Source organism: Emydura macquarii, unplaced genomic scaffold, assembly GCF_026122565.2.
Source record: "Emydura macquarii macquarii isolate MOO-44397 ecotype Brisbane River unplaced genomic scaffold, CSIRO-AGI_Emac_v2 contig_1253, whole genome shotgun sequence".
NCBI classification, from domain to species: Eukaryota; Metazoa; Chordata; order Testudines; family Chelidae; genus Emydura; species Emydura macquarii.
In genome coordinates, this window is record NW_027131390.1 from 2,719,569 (window position 1) to 2,736,373 (window position 16,805).

Consider the following 16,805-nt stretch of genomic DNA (forward strand, 5'->3'; position numbering starts at 1 on the left):
TTCTTGAGTGCCTGAAGCTCATTAGAAGAAATCTGTCTCTTCCGATGTGTTGCCAAAGAGATTTCCACAGAGGTGATTTTGAATGTGTTGGCAGCTCTCTGCGTTTAAGTGCATTTATACAGTTACCTAGAACTTGCAGTGCTGCGTGTCTCTAATAGTGTCACAGCTTCATTTTTGGCATCTCATTTTTTTTCCTGTTGTACACAACAAAATTTAAATATCAGACCGTGGTCTTACAGCAAGTTGTACTGACCAGGCCATGTGACACAGACCCAGATAACATCACCCCAGGCTTTCAAACAATTGTTGAAAGGAATCTTCTTGAGAAAGTTGACTCCTAACGATGATTCTAATTCAGCTTGTTCCTGGACCGGCAATATATTTTAGCAGGAAAATCCTCCATAAAGCGGAGTCCCATTTAAGCCCTTTATTCTGCAGAGACTCATGCCCGTGCTTAGTTTGAAGTACTGAGAGTAATCCCGTTGAAGACTATGGGAATACTCACAGTGCATCAAATTAAGTATGTACACAAGTCATCAGGTACAGAACTTGATTTAAGCAATAGGTTACGTACCACAGTGGTTAGTTCTGCAATCACGTATTTGAGCTCCTCCAGAACACTTGGGTGAATACTATCTAGTCCTGGTGCCTTATTACGATTTATCAGTTTGTCCCTCTGTCATGTAACTCAGGATCATGGCTACTCAGAGACAGAGTTCTGTGGATCTTCTCTATGTAATCACCATCCTATAAAAGCTGTATAACCAAGCCACCCAAGCAACCCACCAAAAGCAAAGAAACAAGTGGCTGATTCATTCAACACTTCCATTTATTAATTGCACTACACGCTTCAGTTCTCATTTCAGCCATTGCTACCTACTTTCCTTTCTTCACAACCCACCTAGCTCCACCCTCCTCCTGCATAACCAACCCCAGGTACGGGTTATAGAGCCACAGGCTTTAATCCGTCTAGGCTGAGTGGGGATTTCTTACACGATCCTTCGTGTATTTCTCTAGGTGCAGGGTGTGCACAGGCCTGTGAGGGGGAGCGGCGGTTGTGAGATGGTTTTATGTGACTGGGCGGGCCACCTGTGCGGGTGAGGACCCAGCTGAACGTGCTAGTAATTTTCAAAGAGAGCGGACAGCGCTGCAGCCTGCACCTGGACGTGCAGTGCTGCACTAGCTGCCCTGGCAGGGGGTGGCGGTGGGGAGACGCGGGCTGGTCCCGTCCTATTGCCTTCTGGCTTGGCTGGCCCACTGCTACAGGCCCCTCCCCCAGCCGAAGCCGAAGGGGCGGAGTCACCGGGCCCAGGACTCAACTAAGCATGGGGACAACTAAGGGGAAAGGGGAACAGGTGTGTGGGGGGGGGTCACGGGGGGAACCCGAGGGGGCATGGAGCAGGGCAGCAGGCCGGGCTGGGGGCAGGGAGGCAGAGGCGGGCAATAGATGGGGCAGCTTCATTACCCCCCGCCCTCTGCGCTGTCAGCGGCCCAGGGCATGCCGCTCTCCCCTGGACGCCTGTACAGCGCCTGGCACCGCGCAGCGCCCCCTATCCGCGGCGGCGGGCGCCTCCCTGCCGAGCGCCTCTTGTGCGCAGCCGCACTCCGCCCCGCCCGCCGAGGCCTGGCCCCGCCCCGCCCCGCCCCGCCAGTGGGCGGCGCCAGCGTCACCGCCGCTCTCCTCGCGAGACTTGCGCTGTGCAGCCCCCGCCCGCTGCCGCCGCCGCTTCGCCTGCAGCGGCCCGGCCCGGCCCGGCCCGGCCCATGGCGTCCGACAGCGACACCGAGGAGTTCTACGACGCGCCCGAGGACGTGCCCCCGGGGGGCGCCTCCCCCGCGCCGTGAGTACCGGCCCCTCCCCCCACACCCGGCCCCTCGGCTGCTCCCCCCACCCCACCCACCCCCCAGCTCCCCCCACCGCCCCGGCCGGCGGGCGGGAGGCCTGAGGTGCGGTGCCTGAGGGGCTGGGAGTCTGTCCGTCCGTCTGTCTGTCTGTGTGGCGGGGAGCAGCCCCCCGTTCCGTCCGTCTGTCGGGGGCGCCCGCCTCTCGGAGTGCAGGTCCCCGCCGGGCGGTCTCCGGGCCCGGTGCAGCCGTCTCCAGCGATCGCCCTGCGCCGAGCTCTCCGCCTTCCCCTCCCGCACCGCAGCCGCTGCCCGGGGGTGCCGGGCTCCGCGCGGAGCTGTTCGTGTTCGTGTTCGCCCCGGTCATTCAGAAGCGTGCAGCGGTGACCACCGGCAGCGATGGCTTCCCGCGAGAGAAAACAAACACGATCCGCAATCAGGGCCGTGTAAACGCACCGGACACGCCGTGCGGTGTTTGCCAGTCGGACCTGGCGGCGTGGGGCCGGAACCTGCGCTCCCGGCGATGGCCCTGACAGCTCCGTATTCAGGGTCCAAACGCAGAGACTCTGCCTAGGCAAAGCAAATGAGACCCGCGTACATGTCCTGGAAGTGTTCGTAACCGTGCGAGAATGAATAACGGGGGTGTTCATTTTACAGGCGTGATCGTTGACCGGCTAGGGTTCAGTTTAAGGCCTCCTGAGCTGAGCTGCAGAGAGGGAGAACCGTTTCATGTTTGTCAGAAGGAAGCCTAGACCCAGGAAACACAGAATTCTTCAGGCGATCTACAGGTTTTGTAGATCTGCTTCAGAATCCCGTTTTGTACTTCGATGTTGCTGTCCTCTTGTTTTACATTGAGCTGGCAGTTTGAGTGTGCCTGTGCTACTGCCACGCCACACGAGACTGCAGTGACATGATGTCACCTTTCATTCTAGAATATTTGTGCTACCTCATCTGGTGACTTTTGCCAGAGGATATACTCTTGCTAACGCTAGTTCACTTTCTGTTGTCTTGAATTAAAGAGGGTACTATTATCAACGTTAGTTCAAACAGTACTGTGTAGTAAGGCCAGGTTGTCTACACTTGTGACTGTCTGTATTGCAGTTTTTTAAAAATTGCTGCAGCTGCAGACTATTTGAATAGCGTAGGTCTCCTGTGTTCGCTGTGCTTCAGAAACAAACAATTCTCTGTTACTGAAAACTAATTATGGGTTGTGGTAGAACACAAGTATTTAAAGTTTTCATTTTTATCTTGAATATAAAAGCTCTTTAATTGGCTACACTTGATTACATAATGGCTGTTGGGGAGAAAATATCAAAAACAGGTGACAAATGGGAAAGCAGAAAACTCCAAACCTATTCTTAATACTGTAGCCATTACACATTTTTACATATATATTGAGAAACTTGTCTTTATAAAATCATATTTGTGTGCCCTGACAAATAATGCATTATTTTAAATAAAAACAGAAATATTTTATTACATTCAATAGAAGTTGGTGGTAGACATAATTTCTAGATATAAACTAGAAACCTACATCAGTGAACCACAGAAGAATGGCAAAATCAGGCGTTTTATGAAGTTGTTACCCTGTGCAAACTATGTGTATGGTGCTTCATACCATTGTTGTATGCCAAAACTTTCTATAAACTGGTATAATTCTGTTCAGGTATTATAAAACATTTTATGGATTAAATGAAGTTTTTGACAGAAAACTTTATTTCAATGTAAAATCATAAAATGACCATCTGAAAATGAAATGAATTATGTGTAGTGGGGCTAGCTGTGGCTTTAGTCACACAAACTCTTATAACATTTACTACCTTTCTTTCTAACTGTATATTTTAAATAGTTATTGGATGTATCAGTTCTGTTTTGTGCACAGTCTGAACCAAAAGCCATGCTCAGTTTGTCCTTGCAGTGGGAAACTGTATGTAGCTTGTTGAAAGAGCAGTAAAACATGGGTTATGGGATCCATTCCATTTTTAAAACTTTGAGTTAGGATTTTAGTTTTAACAATCTGTATATTAACAAGCAGCCAGTGTCCAGAGCAAAGCAATAGATACTGAGTCCTCTGTCTGCACCTTTCCCTCATACACTTTTATCAAAGCCTAGTATATTCTGCACTATCAGCTTTTTACCCACACACTCTACTGGGCTATCTTAATGTCACAAAGATGTATGTTAGGGTCACTAGACCCAGTATGTGATTTTTCTAATGTCACTCACCTTGATCATGCCTAGGGTGGATGTAAGATTTAGTGGCCACCTTCAGGAAGCCCCTATAGAATAACTGAGAGACCAAGGGAATTGTTGTTATTACTTCATCTGGCAGCTAATGTAGTAACTTCAGTTGCTGTATGATTTCCATCTAGAGCTGGTTGGAAAATTTTTGACAAAACAGGTTTTCATTGGAAATGCTGATTTGTTAAAATTAAGACTTGTGGGGTTTTTTAAGTAACCTAGCAGTTCTGATTAAATTTTCATTGGGAAGATTTCTCTAGCCCCAGAGTAGCTTCAAGAGAGACTGACTGATTTACAGCCCCAACTAGCCCATTGCCTGGTAGTTAGGGCACTCACCTGGAATGTGGTAGACCCAGGTTCAAGTCCTTGGCTCCAATTTTTTGCAAATAACTTTGAAAGGTGTTGGGTTCATCCCAGTGCAGAATTATGAATTCTTGAAAAATGTCATGACTTGTGGAACGTTTCCCACCCAGCTCTAATTCTATCTCTGCCATTCAATATGGAACATGCAAAACAGTGAAATTAAGCAGAAATATGATTTATCACATAATTTCTATTATCTGTCATTAATATTTGGATTTAATTTTTCATTGCTAACATACATGTGGGTTTTTGGATGGTTTTAGTGTAATCTGCAAGCATGACTGTATTTCGTTGTAAATAGTCTGTCAGTAGAATGCTGATCACTTATATTTAAGGATATGGCTTCACCTAATTTGAGTCTGAAATGCTGGTTTCCTCATTGGAGAATTTCTTTCAAGTTGGTTTTCAGGATTCTTGAGAGCTGCCTTCACTGAGACTTCCAGGCACTTTGGTGGTACTTAGGGTTAAACTCGTAGGTTGTAGTTTTGTAATGTAATATTATGGTTGATATCTAATTAGCAACATGGAATTTCAGCTGTACCCAAGCCATGATGTTTGCAAGAAACACAATACATCCAACCAAAAATTAGGATTTGTTTTCTGTTTTGTTTGTACATATTTGAACACTCAAAATTCTGCATATTGGAACTAAAGTAATTAGAAATCTATTTTATTCCAATACTAATAGTTCATATATAAATAAAATATTTTAACTGGTTTTACTTATAAAAGGGCTGCGCTGACGGTGCTAATAGTGTGTGAAATTCTATTGGGCTGAAAAACTAAAGGTACTTGAGCATAGATAATATTGTGGAGATAAGAATGTTGAAACATAAAACATAGAAGCAGTCTTCTAAATGACACTGTTGTTAGGTGAACTAACTTTTTATTCAGATTTACACTTGCCATCACATGGAAACCTCTGGCCTTGGACAAGTCTCACAACTTTCTGTTTCACTGTCTGAAAATGAGGGATTGTGCTGCTTGCCCACATCACAGGAATGTTGTGAAGACTGTTTTAAATCATTAACCTTTAAAGTGCTAAGTATTATTACTAGCAAAACCAAAGTGTAATCTGTTAGTTAGCTGAATTTTTAAGTGATATTCCCACTGTATTCAGCGGTCAAAGTGCCTGCCATTATGTTTGACTCTCTTTGGGCACAAATAATTTAGAATTAAATGTAACATCTTTTGAATTTGTGCCCACGCCATCTGGCTCAGGTAGTATTTTTTGTTGCCACCTATATGCTTAAGAACATAAGAATGGCCATACCGAGTCAGACCAATGGTCCATCTAGCCCAGTATCCTGTCCCCTAACAGTGGCCAGTGCCAGGAGCTTCAGAGGGAATGAACAGAACAGGTAATCATCAAATAATCCATCCCTGTCGCCCATTCCCAGCTTCTGGCAAACAGAGGCAAGAGACACTTCAGAGCATGGTTTTGCATCCTGCCCATCCTGGCTAATGGCTATTGATGGACTTATCCTCCATGAACTTACCTTCATATACTTCTGAGGTTAGAGACGCTTTCTTTGTTCGAGGCCATGCTCTGCTGTCCTTATTGCTCTTGGAAGCTTCTGTGCATGTGAGAGGAACAGTATTTGAATTGAGATCCACCAAAAGAAAAATGCCATTGGAGAGTAAGAACTTATTGGAGGCTTTTCCCACGCAGGGTATGTCTACATAGCAGTTAAAAGTTGTGATTCCTGGTGCAGGTAAACATCCATGCACTAGCTCTGCTTGAGTTGGAACCTAACAATAGCAGTTTGCCACGGAAGAGGAGGTTAGCAGAGCCATTCAATAAACATATGACACTCGGGTAGTTCTCCAAAGCTTCGTTGGAGTTCTCTGCTCAGCATAATGAGTCTTGTGACAGCCTCTGAAGACTGGTACTTCAGAGTATTTTTCTTTTAATTTCTGCTGACAGTCATGAGGGAAGTATAGTTCATTTGATTCTTGGAAAGAACTTTATCACACTTGCACTGAAGAATATTCTTCAGTGCATTAGAGGTATATATGATCTAAATGCGTATATCCTTCAGCGTGGTGTGTGTATATGTACTTAACTTAAATGAGTCACCTGAATTTTTAAAATTTTTGTTACTAATACAACTTTCCATGCTTATAAAGTCAAATATGGCATAAAGTTAGGCTTGGTGTAAACATCATAAATGGACAAGTAAACAACAAATTAAATGCTCACGGTTGAGTCTGGCTTGAAAACGCGTGTGAATTTAACCATTTAACAAAATAGAGGTTTAATGGAAGCAGAAAATTCACCTTTGTACAAATGGCAATGTTTTAATGCCACTGACTTGGCTCTGAGAACTTTATTTAAATCATTTTGTAAAGCTGTGCAGAGCTTTGTGTTTTTATTGCCTTTGCAATAAAACTTTTTTGCTTTTCAGCCTTCTTATCAAATAGCACATCAGCATTGGATAAATTTACTATACAAGTCATCAATAACAAGCCATATCAAGTTGACATATTGACCTTAAGTTTTATATGACCTAATGTAATTTGTCAATTTGATGGACACCTTTATTTACATCTTGCTTACATGACTGTTTTTAAAAATTGTTTAAATACTGTGTAAGTGTAACAGAGCTAGGTAAATAATGTGATATGCAACAAGAGAGAGTGGCTGTATACTTTCATGTTCTAGTTTTTAATAGCCTGTCAGTAGAATTCAGAATGTAAGGGCAATATCTTCAGAATCTCAGGGAAGAAATGACTTAACCTCCCACCCCAAAGTAGTCTATATTGACATTGACACTGAGACAGCCCCTCTCACAGCTCCCTCATGTTCTGTTTCTGCCAAGAGTAGGAATAAAATGAAGGGAATTGGAGTTGTACTTAAGGAGCATGACTTGGTCTGCTTAGCTGCATATTCATTCATACGTACATGTGAATTCAAACCACAGGCTCAAAGTCTGGGTAGTATTCCAGTGCTGCTGTGGGGGACCCGTCAGTTTAAATGCAGGATTTGTGCTTTCATTTTAAAAAAAAGTCCATGTTCATGATTACAAGAATATCTTCTGACCATGAACCACTGTTGTGCTGTCTTGTTCAGACAGCAGACAGAAGGTCAAACAGTAGCTCACATATGCAGACTGCACCACTTACCTCAGTTGAATATTGACTCTGAAGTTTAAAGATGGTTTAAATGTCATCATTAACAATTTCACTTCTGAACATGTCAGCAAAATAAGTGATGTTAGAGGTGGAAAAAAATTTAGTTCACCTACTTCCTTCCCCAATGCCTGAATAAGACTTTCCCAATGTGTATATTCTCAGGGCTTTTTCCAGACTAATTAGAAATAGCTCAAGCAATGTGGTTTCCATCACATCGTTAGGGAGGCTGATCTTTAGAAGTTTTCCTAAAACTAATTCTTTTTTCTTAATTTAATCCCATTATTCTTCGTTTGGACCCCAGTGCTCAACGTGAAAGAGGGGTAAAAGCTCCCTAGGGAAGAAGTGTTATAAATTGAGCATCAGTTCCAACAACATTTTCAGTTTCACACCTGTGTGGATCCCACACCCCGCTAGTCACTTGACAGTTCTTGTTGCTGAGGGCTTGCAGAGCAGTCTCTCTGCAAAAGTTTGGTTTGGTCAGATTGCCGTAATAGCCACAGGATAGGTTTTTCATTGTTTGCAAGGGTGTCCACACGTGTAAGTGTGCAGCTCAAACTTGGACAGCAGCGGGAAAATAAGTGTAGATTGATAAACTTAACATTTGATTGTTTCACAACCAGCTCCTTCCCTCAGTTTGGTAGGCCTTAGAGAGCAGTGACTTTAGCACGGCTCCGCTACTCATATTAACTTTGACGTTAATTTATGTCATTACTATTGAAAATTAGTCCAGGGACAATCATTGGTGTTTGATAACCCTTCAGGTTTTGATGCTGGTGGGGGAAAAATACCCCAGTCCTACTTGTGATTTAAGTCATGCTGCTAATCTAGAGTCCTTTAAGTTTAATAACTTAATAAAGATGAGTTCAAGCTATCTGTTTTTCACTTGTGAACTTGCTTTGTACATTAATTTCTGTTTTGGGGCGCTAAATCCTACTGGAATGGAAGGGCTGTTGTGTTGCCTAGAATGCCTCGTAGCTTTTTCAGAAACGGTCTCAAGTAAGGTATAAACAGAATATCTTTGAGGAATAGCACAAAGTTGCTGTTTTATTGCTGAAAATATCTGATTAGTTATTTTATTGCTATTTGTTTAAGAAGCTGTTGAGCGTCTTATTGTAGCACTATATAGGTGTAGTTTGTATTTTGGAGGATGGAGAACTTGTTGAAGACTGTGTTTAAACACCCCATGCTGCTGCTGCTGGATAGGCCAACTTTTCTGCAGATGTCTTCACTTATAATTTGGGAGGAGCAGCTAGCATTCCACAAAAACCAGTAATTAGGATGCGTGACTCTGAGCACTAAGCCAGCATTTCAGAGAAAGCAGAAATACAAGAGGGTTCTGAGTATGGCTGGCCATCATTACACAGGAAGCTCTTAAAACTACCAAATCCCATCACTATTTTGATCTGTTGCATAGTGATATTCATAGTAAAGACATAAGTGATTTTAACAGGAGCCACAGTGCTCTATAGCAACGAGGATTTTGTATCCGTACATTATTGTGCTTAGAATCAGTTGAATCACACTTACGAGCTGCATACGATCTAAGTTGCAGTGTTACTACTTGAAAACCCTACTTGTCACTCTTAAAAGAATATCATGACTCATGTCTTTAAAACTTGAGTTTCTGTTTTACTCAACTTCAAGCAAAGCCCTTTGATTGCAGCCAAATATTAAGACATATCCTTAAAGAAATGTGTCTACTCTAATAGCACTAAGACCCTGTCTGCATAGGAATATCTCAAAAATTTCCCTCCATTGATGATAGTGGTTCAGTTCTTCTGATGCTAGCAACTTTGGGGAATGCAATTGCTACTGTTTTAAGCACCATATTGTCTAACACTCGGCTGGGGACATATTAAACCTCATTTCTTGCTTCGCATGCAGCTGTGAATATCTTAATATCCACTGTGGTTTATGCGGCAGAGTATAGTAACCTAACAGTAAGGACAGAGTGGGTTTGATATCTGCAGCCTCAGGAAACTCAACTACTGTGGCAACTAATGGGTTAAAATGGATGTAAAATTGCTAATTCCCTGTGTGAGAAATCTATTGAGATGAGCTTGGAAGTGTCTGGTCTATATTCTATATGTGAAGTGTGTGTAGTAGTTTGAGAGTCCTTTGTCTCAGAGACAAAGATCTGTTTCACATCCCAACATCTCCTGCTGTGTTCTGCACACTTGTCATGCCTTGTCACTCCGTTTATCGCCTTCTCACTCTTGCTATTGTGCTTCTTGACATGCTGCTCCGTATGTCAGGAATGGCATCCCAAGTGTATCAGAATTTATCATTTGCTTGCTATATAATTTTACATTACAAAAATTATACCTTTTTTCTTTTAACCTTTGCCTCACCTTTCCCTTGCCCCTCCCTTTGTCTATCAATTAGTTGTGGCCTAAATTCTATTTTAAGACTGAAATTTTCAAAGGAGATGGGCTCCCAACTCCCATTGAAAGTCAATAGGAGTTGGATGCTTACAGTTCCTTTGACAATCACAGCCTCAACTCCTTCAGGAAGCATCATGCAAAACTAGAGTGCTATATAAATGTTTAATATGGATAAAAATCCATATAAGTAACTGCATAGGACACAGTTTATCCTGAGGGTTAAGGGCTGTGCTGGCCTTCCTGGATTGGGGCCTTCATTAAAATGAAATATTCTATATCAGATATTTAGGGAGCTAAGGCATACCATCTGCCTGAGCCTGTATGCTTCGTTGCTGGAGTATATCTTCTTTCGCTGTGTTTGTGACAGGACACATGGAGAGACTCATTCTCTCAGGAAGCTGGGTTCTGGACCACGAACGCCTTATTTAATTTCCTGTACATCACTGAGGAACATAACTCAGGTGTTGTTATGGACTGATCAATAAGAACATCTGCTCAGTGTGTGGCTAGAGTCCAAAATACATCCTGGATGATAGGCTGTATTAATAGAGAATAAAACTGAAATATTTATAATAGCCTTATAAACTGGTGAAATGCCCGTAGCTAGACTACTGTTTTCAGGTTTGGTCACCCCATTTCAAAGAGTGTGTAGTGATAGAAGGGGTCCAGAGAATGGCAGTGAAGCTTAATAGAGGCATGAAGACTTTCAGGAAGGAGAGTGATTCTGGCTCTTCAGCTCAGAGAAGAGGCAAGTAAGAAGTGAGATGGTAGAGAATGAATTGTATAGATAAGGTCACTTGTAGCTGTGTATTTACTCTTTCTCATGCCACAAGGACCTGTGAAATGAAACAGTAGCAGCCTTAATACTGATAAGGGGACACTGTGAATCACACACATGAAACCTTGGAACTTCTTGTTACAGGAAATTGAGGCAGAGGAGTTTTAAACCTCGAAACATCAAGTACTGGCCATTATTAGAGACTAAATAAGACGCTGATGTGATGTGTATAATGATTCCTTTGCTCCGATATTTACTTTAACCAACATCCAAAACTGCACTCAGAGTGAATAGGTAGCTAGTGCAGTGTATGGAGTGTTAATTGTATCCCTGTAATGGCCCACCCCTCCTGAGACAAGTTTCTGCATTCTCTATCAGTTGAAGTTTCCAAATGCTTTCCAAGGGTAGCCCAAGCACAGTGCATAGGAGTGATGTAACCTTGTGATTATGAAGGTGTAGACTACTGAAGTGAGACCTGCGGATAGGAATAATTGCAGCCTCCACCGGTCAAAGGCAGGAGGAAAACATTGGCTGTCATTGCTGTCACCTGGAAATCAAAGAGCAGCAGTGGATATGGTGACTAGACTGGATTGAGCTGACCAAGGTCAAACATACACCTTTTGTACAAGATGGTCTTGTGACTTCTGTGCAGTCCTCAGTTTCCCGCTTCCTGTCAGCCTCATCTTCCTCTTACCCAGCCTGAACCTAAGCCAGTTTGCTTCCCACTTGTTCCTTTATCCCAGGAAAGCAAGGAGATTACAGTTAGGGGATTTGACAGAAGATCTCTGTCATTCATAGACTTTAAGGTCAGAAGGGAACATCATGATCATTTAGTCTGACCTCCTGCACATTGCAGGCCACAGAGCCTCACTCACTCACTCCTGTAATAGACCCCTAACCTCTGCCTGGTACTGAAGTCCTTAAATCATGATTTAAAGACTTCAAGTTACAGAGAATCCATCATTTACACTAGTTTAAACCTGCAAGTGACCCGTGCCCCATGCTGCAGAGGAAGGTGAAAAAATCCCACGGTCTCTGCCAATCTGACCTGAGAAAAAATTCCTTCCCAACCCCAAATCTGGGGATCAGTTAGACTCTGAGCATGTCGGCCAGACTCACCAGGCAGACACCTGGGAAAGAATTCTATGTAGTAACACAGAGCCTTCCCCATCTATTGTTCTCTCACCAGTTGTTGGAGATATTTGCTACCTCTCATTGTAGGCAGTCTCATCATACCATCTCCTCCATAAGTGACTCAAGCTCAATCTTGAAGCCAGTTAGGAGTGTTTTGCTCCCCATTGCTCCTCTTGGAAGGCTGTTCCAGAACTTTACTCCTCTGATGGTTAGAAACCTTCGCTTAATTTCAAACCTAAACTTGTTGATGGCCAGTTTATATCCATTTGTTCTTGTGTCCGCATTGGTGCTCCACTTTAACTCCTCTCTCCCTGGTATGTATCCCTCTGATGTATTTATAGAAAGCAATTGTATCTTCCTCAACCTTCTTTTAGTTAGGCTAAACAAGCCAGGCTCTTTGAGTCTACTCTCATAAGGCAGGTTTTCCATTCCTTGGATCATCCTAGTAGCCCTTCTCTGCACCTGTTCCAGTTTGAATTCATCTTTCTTAAACATGGGAGACTCGAACTGCAAATGGTATTCCAGATGAGGTTTCACCATTGCCTTGTATAATGATACTAATACTTCCCTATCGCCACTGGAAATACCTTGCCTGATGCATCCTAGGACTGCATTAACATTTTTCACAGCCACATCCCATTGGAAGCTCATAGTCATTCTGCGATCAACCAGTCCACCCAGGTCTTTCTCCTTCTCTATCACTTCCAACTGATATATCCCCAGTTTATAGCAAAAATTCTTGTTGTTAACCCCTAAATGCATTACTCTGCACTATTACATTTCATCCCATTTCTATTAATCCAGTTTACAAGGTCATCCAGATCATCTTTATGATATTCCAGTCCTCATCTATATTGGCAATACCTCCCAACATTGTGTCATCATGCAAATGTTATTAGCGCACTCCCACTTTTTGTGCCAAAGTCAGTAATAAAAATGTTACATAAGATTGGTCCCAAGACTGATCCCTGAGGAACTCCACTAGTGATCTCCCTCCAGCCTGACAGTTCACCTCTCAGTATGATCCATTGTATTCTTCCCTTTAATCACTTCCTTATCCACCTTTCAGTTCTCATATTAATCCTCCTCAGCTCCAATTTAACTAATAATTTTCCATATGGAACTGTATCAAATACCTTACTGAAATCCAAGTAATTTAGATCTACTGCATTTTCTTTGTCTAAAAAATCAGGTTGAATTCAATCATTGATTGACAATGCAGGCCTAAATGTCTCCTGTTTTCACTTGCACTGAATTTGGCAAGAAGCTGTTCGGTGATGAAGACATTGATATTCATGAAGTCTCCACTCTTGCTTGACAATCTTCCAACTTGTAGCTGCCCAATAAGGGGAAACAGGGAGGAGGAGGCCTTTTATAGCCTGCTCAGTTTTAGGATGAATAGGTAGATAGGAGCAGGTTCTGCAGGAGGCTGCTGGTATGTCCGTTTCAGTAAACTGATCTTCAGTAAGATGGTTATGCCTGTGGCTGTCCCACTGACTCATTCTTTGACTCCTGCTTTGCCTGTAATAATCTTAAACCCCTTTTGTTCAGGCGCAATGACAATGGCACTGATATAATAACCTAAACAATCTACTCTCTAAACATTTCATCTGCATTTAACTGAAAATCAGTTTTGCTGGAAAGGATTTTGATGAAATCCATTATGCAGGGATGATCCTCTCATTGCCAGTAAGGAGATAATGGGATTATTTCCTGGATAAATATCAGATTATATTCAACAGTACATTCATAACTAATAAACCACATCTAGCATCTTCATTATCCTTAAGATTTTGTTTAGTACATTTTTACATTTCATTGTTCATATAGCACAGAGACTTTCTAATTGAATTTTCCATGCAGGCTCAAACTTCTATAATTGATTCATCTTTGTACCAAATGTATGTACACTTATGTATGAAACAAACCGCTGTTCAGATGCAGTATTTATAAAATCAGTGTCTGATGAAATATAACTGATAGATGATTTTAGGGAGCTGGGAATGAAGAGGAGACCGTTACAGAACAATATTAACCAACACTCTTCTTGGTAAAAGAGCCTAGTAGCAAGTTTTTTTTGTGATGTACTTGTTATCCTGAGTTTATAAAGGCATACAAAAATGCAAACTACTCATGCTTTGGAGGGACAAGTAGTGACATTTATGAATAATTGAAATGAAATACACACAAGCCTAATGAACAGGGTTTTTTTAATTCTTTGTGCACCACAGATTGGTCTAAGAGAATTATGCCACCACAACCAACAAGAATTATGGCAGATAATGTGAATGCCCTATTATTTTGAATAGATGCCACAGCAACCAAAAAAAAAAAAAACTTTTCCTGACTCTTATTCAACAGCCTTATCAAATACCTGTGGTGTGGCCTATCTTGTGGTACCCTTGACATTCTTATTGTATTGTTCTCAGTATTCTCTTTGTAGGCATTCTGTACACGTCAGTAATACATCAGAAGTGGAAAATAATTAAATTAAACTTGTTAATTAATTGCAGTTTCTCAGGAAAACTATTTTGAATCTAAAAAATTTACCCATAGAAGATTGGAAGAAGTAGTAAATTGGCATACTATATTACTTACTTTATATAACTAGTGAAGGAATGTGAGGGGTGTTTCCCTTGTGCGTTTCCTTGATTAGAAATAGCCAATGTCAGCACTGGTAGGTACATACACATATAACTTCTTACTTTTAATATTGCTTTGTGACAGGTAGGGTGTCCGAAATATCTTTGGTTATTTAGATTGTAAGTTCCTCCGAGGGGAGGGACTATCTATTGTTGTGTTTGTACAGTGGTTAGCACAGTGGCCCTTGGTTTGTCCGGAATAAACATGATTAATAATAATACTAAGGAATAAAATGCTTCTAAGCTTTGTGGCTATAGTGGCTTCAATGCTCTTCTCTCCTTTTCAACTTAAAATCATAGGGTTATAGTACAAAGGCCTGGTAACTGGAAATATAAAGTGGTTCTGGGTAGCTGCTGGTGTGGGGAGGAGAGGAAGGGAGTGGTAGGTCATCTTCCCAAACAATATATTAAGAATAGCAATGAGAGAAGTACTGATTTTTGAGTTAAGTAATGATTTATTGACCTGCACACTTTGGTCAACACTTACTTTTGGGAATTGTACATCATAATTACTGAAATAAGTTACTTTCTATATTATTACAAATATCTTGTGTATCTCAGGCAGAAACACTTGGAAATCTCTCTCCAATGTGGTGATGAAGTTCAAAAGCTTATGTTTTTTTTTCCTATTAAAGAGATGCTGTCAACTTGAGATCTGGTCAACTTTTTAAAAACAGCTGAAAATAGTTTTGGATACTGCACGTTACTTACAAAAAAAAAAAAAAAAAAACCAAACAAAAAAAAAAAGCCCCAAAAACCAGACCAGACCAGAAATTCCACTCCAGTCTTTGTATAGGGCCTTCAGTCATCAAGTTTTTGCTTTTGTTCATGAAGTAAATGGAGTAAATATTTTTCTCTAACCTTTCAGTTTATTTTTTTTAGTTGTCTCTGAGGTGTAACAATGGTAGTCTTTTTAAAAACAAACAGATGGAAATGACTTGTTTTTCAGGTTGATATTGTCCTTTGAAACTGTCATTCTGGAAAAAAGCTGTTCTCTTAGGCCTTGTCTACACTAGAAAGGGTTTGCTGGTATAGCTTTACAGGTGCAGATAGCAGTGCCAGCAAATCCTTCTAATGGAGTTGCATCTTATACTGGCAAGAGTTTTTTTGCTGCTATTAGCCCAGTTTCCTAAATTAAATAAGCTATTATGCAAAAGAACGCTTTTGCAGGTATAACTGTTTACAATGGGGCTTTTGCTGGCACAGCTGTGTTGGTTAGGGATGTGATTATTTTTTTCACACTCCTAACTGATGTAAGTAGGCTGGCAAAACTTAAGTGTAGAGTAGGCCTAAGTCAATTAGGAAGCAAAGACTTGACTGTGGTTCATCAAAGGTGTGTGATTGTCACTGAACTCTTCAGCCAGTTAATATGCTTGTGCCGTCTGTTTAACATAGCTTCAGACTTTGGTACTCACATCTGTGGAAGCAAACAATAGGCAGAGGTCGTGGTGGGGTTTTTTGAATGTCAATAACTTTAAGGGGCCCACAGTTGAAACAAGCAGCACAGTTCAGTACAAGGGTATCTTGTGGAACACCAAAAATCGAGAACAGGTTCTGGAATTTGTGTACATTGCAGAAGTCAGATAAGCCAGTGAATTTGCCATTGCTGTCAGCCTAAAGTATCCTTAAACCAGTGACTTGGATATGAATAGCTCCCTGGTGACATCAATCCCTTGAGGCATCTAGTTTTTCTCTAATTAGGTTTACAAGAAGTTGCACTTCAGAATGGATGCTAGCGTAGCTCTCTAGCTTTGAACTTAAATTTCTGAAGGCCAAATGTACAAGCTGCTTGTCTCATTCCAGTTGCTAGTGTGTAGGTGTCCTTATCACAGTCCCTGCTAGTTGGAACTTGGAACTCTTTGTTGCGGTCTTCATGGAGAGACTGAAGATTGAATGGACATGCTAGAGATGACGCTCTAGGTCAGGGCTGAAGTATTCAGCTGTGCTGTCTCGGAGTTTGCCCTACTTCTCCTTTCAATGAGGGCTTCAGTTTTTAGTGATGGCTTTCTGGCACCTTTCATGAGCAATAACTGTCTTAAAATCCCTCCGATTAGAAATGTTAAATGGCCACAGAGATGGAATAGCATTAGCTTTATGGGGGGGCGGGGAGGCAAATCCTATTTGCGTTTGGCGGGGATTTTCAAAGGAGATTTAGGGAGTTATTTTCCCATCTCCTGTTAAATTTCAGTGACAATGGAGCATTTAACTCCCTTCAGTTCTTCTGAAAAATCTTCACTGTTAAGTGTTGAGGAACCTGTGGTACAATCGCTCATCTTCCTGTAGAAG

The 16,805-nt window shown here is 41.9% G+C and overlaps 1 protein-coding gene across 2 annotated transcripts in view; it reads left to right on the plus strand.

Annotated features, from left to right (window-relative positions):
• The first annotated feature begins 1,687 nt into the window (after positions 1-1,687).
• WDR44 (WD repeat domain 44) overlaps positions 1,688-16,805 on the plus strand; it is a 51,294-nt gene continuing 36,176 nt past the window's right edge. Inside the window, exon 1 of one of the 2 annotated variants that reach the window (XM_067548004.1) lies at positions 1,688-1,841. In XM_067548004.1, coding sequence (XP_067404105.1) covers positions 1,765-1,841 — 77 coding nt within the window. In that variant the 5' untranslated portion in view covers positions 1,688-1,764. The remainder of the gene's footprint in view (positions 1,842-16,805) is intronic. The other variant, XM_067548005.1, reaches the window with a different exon arrangement.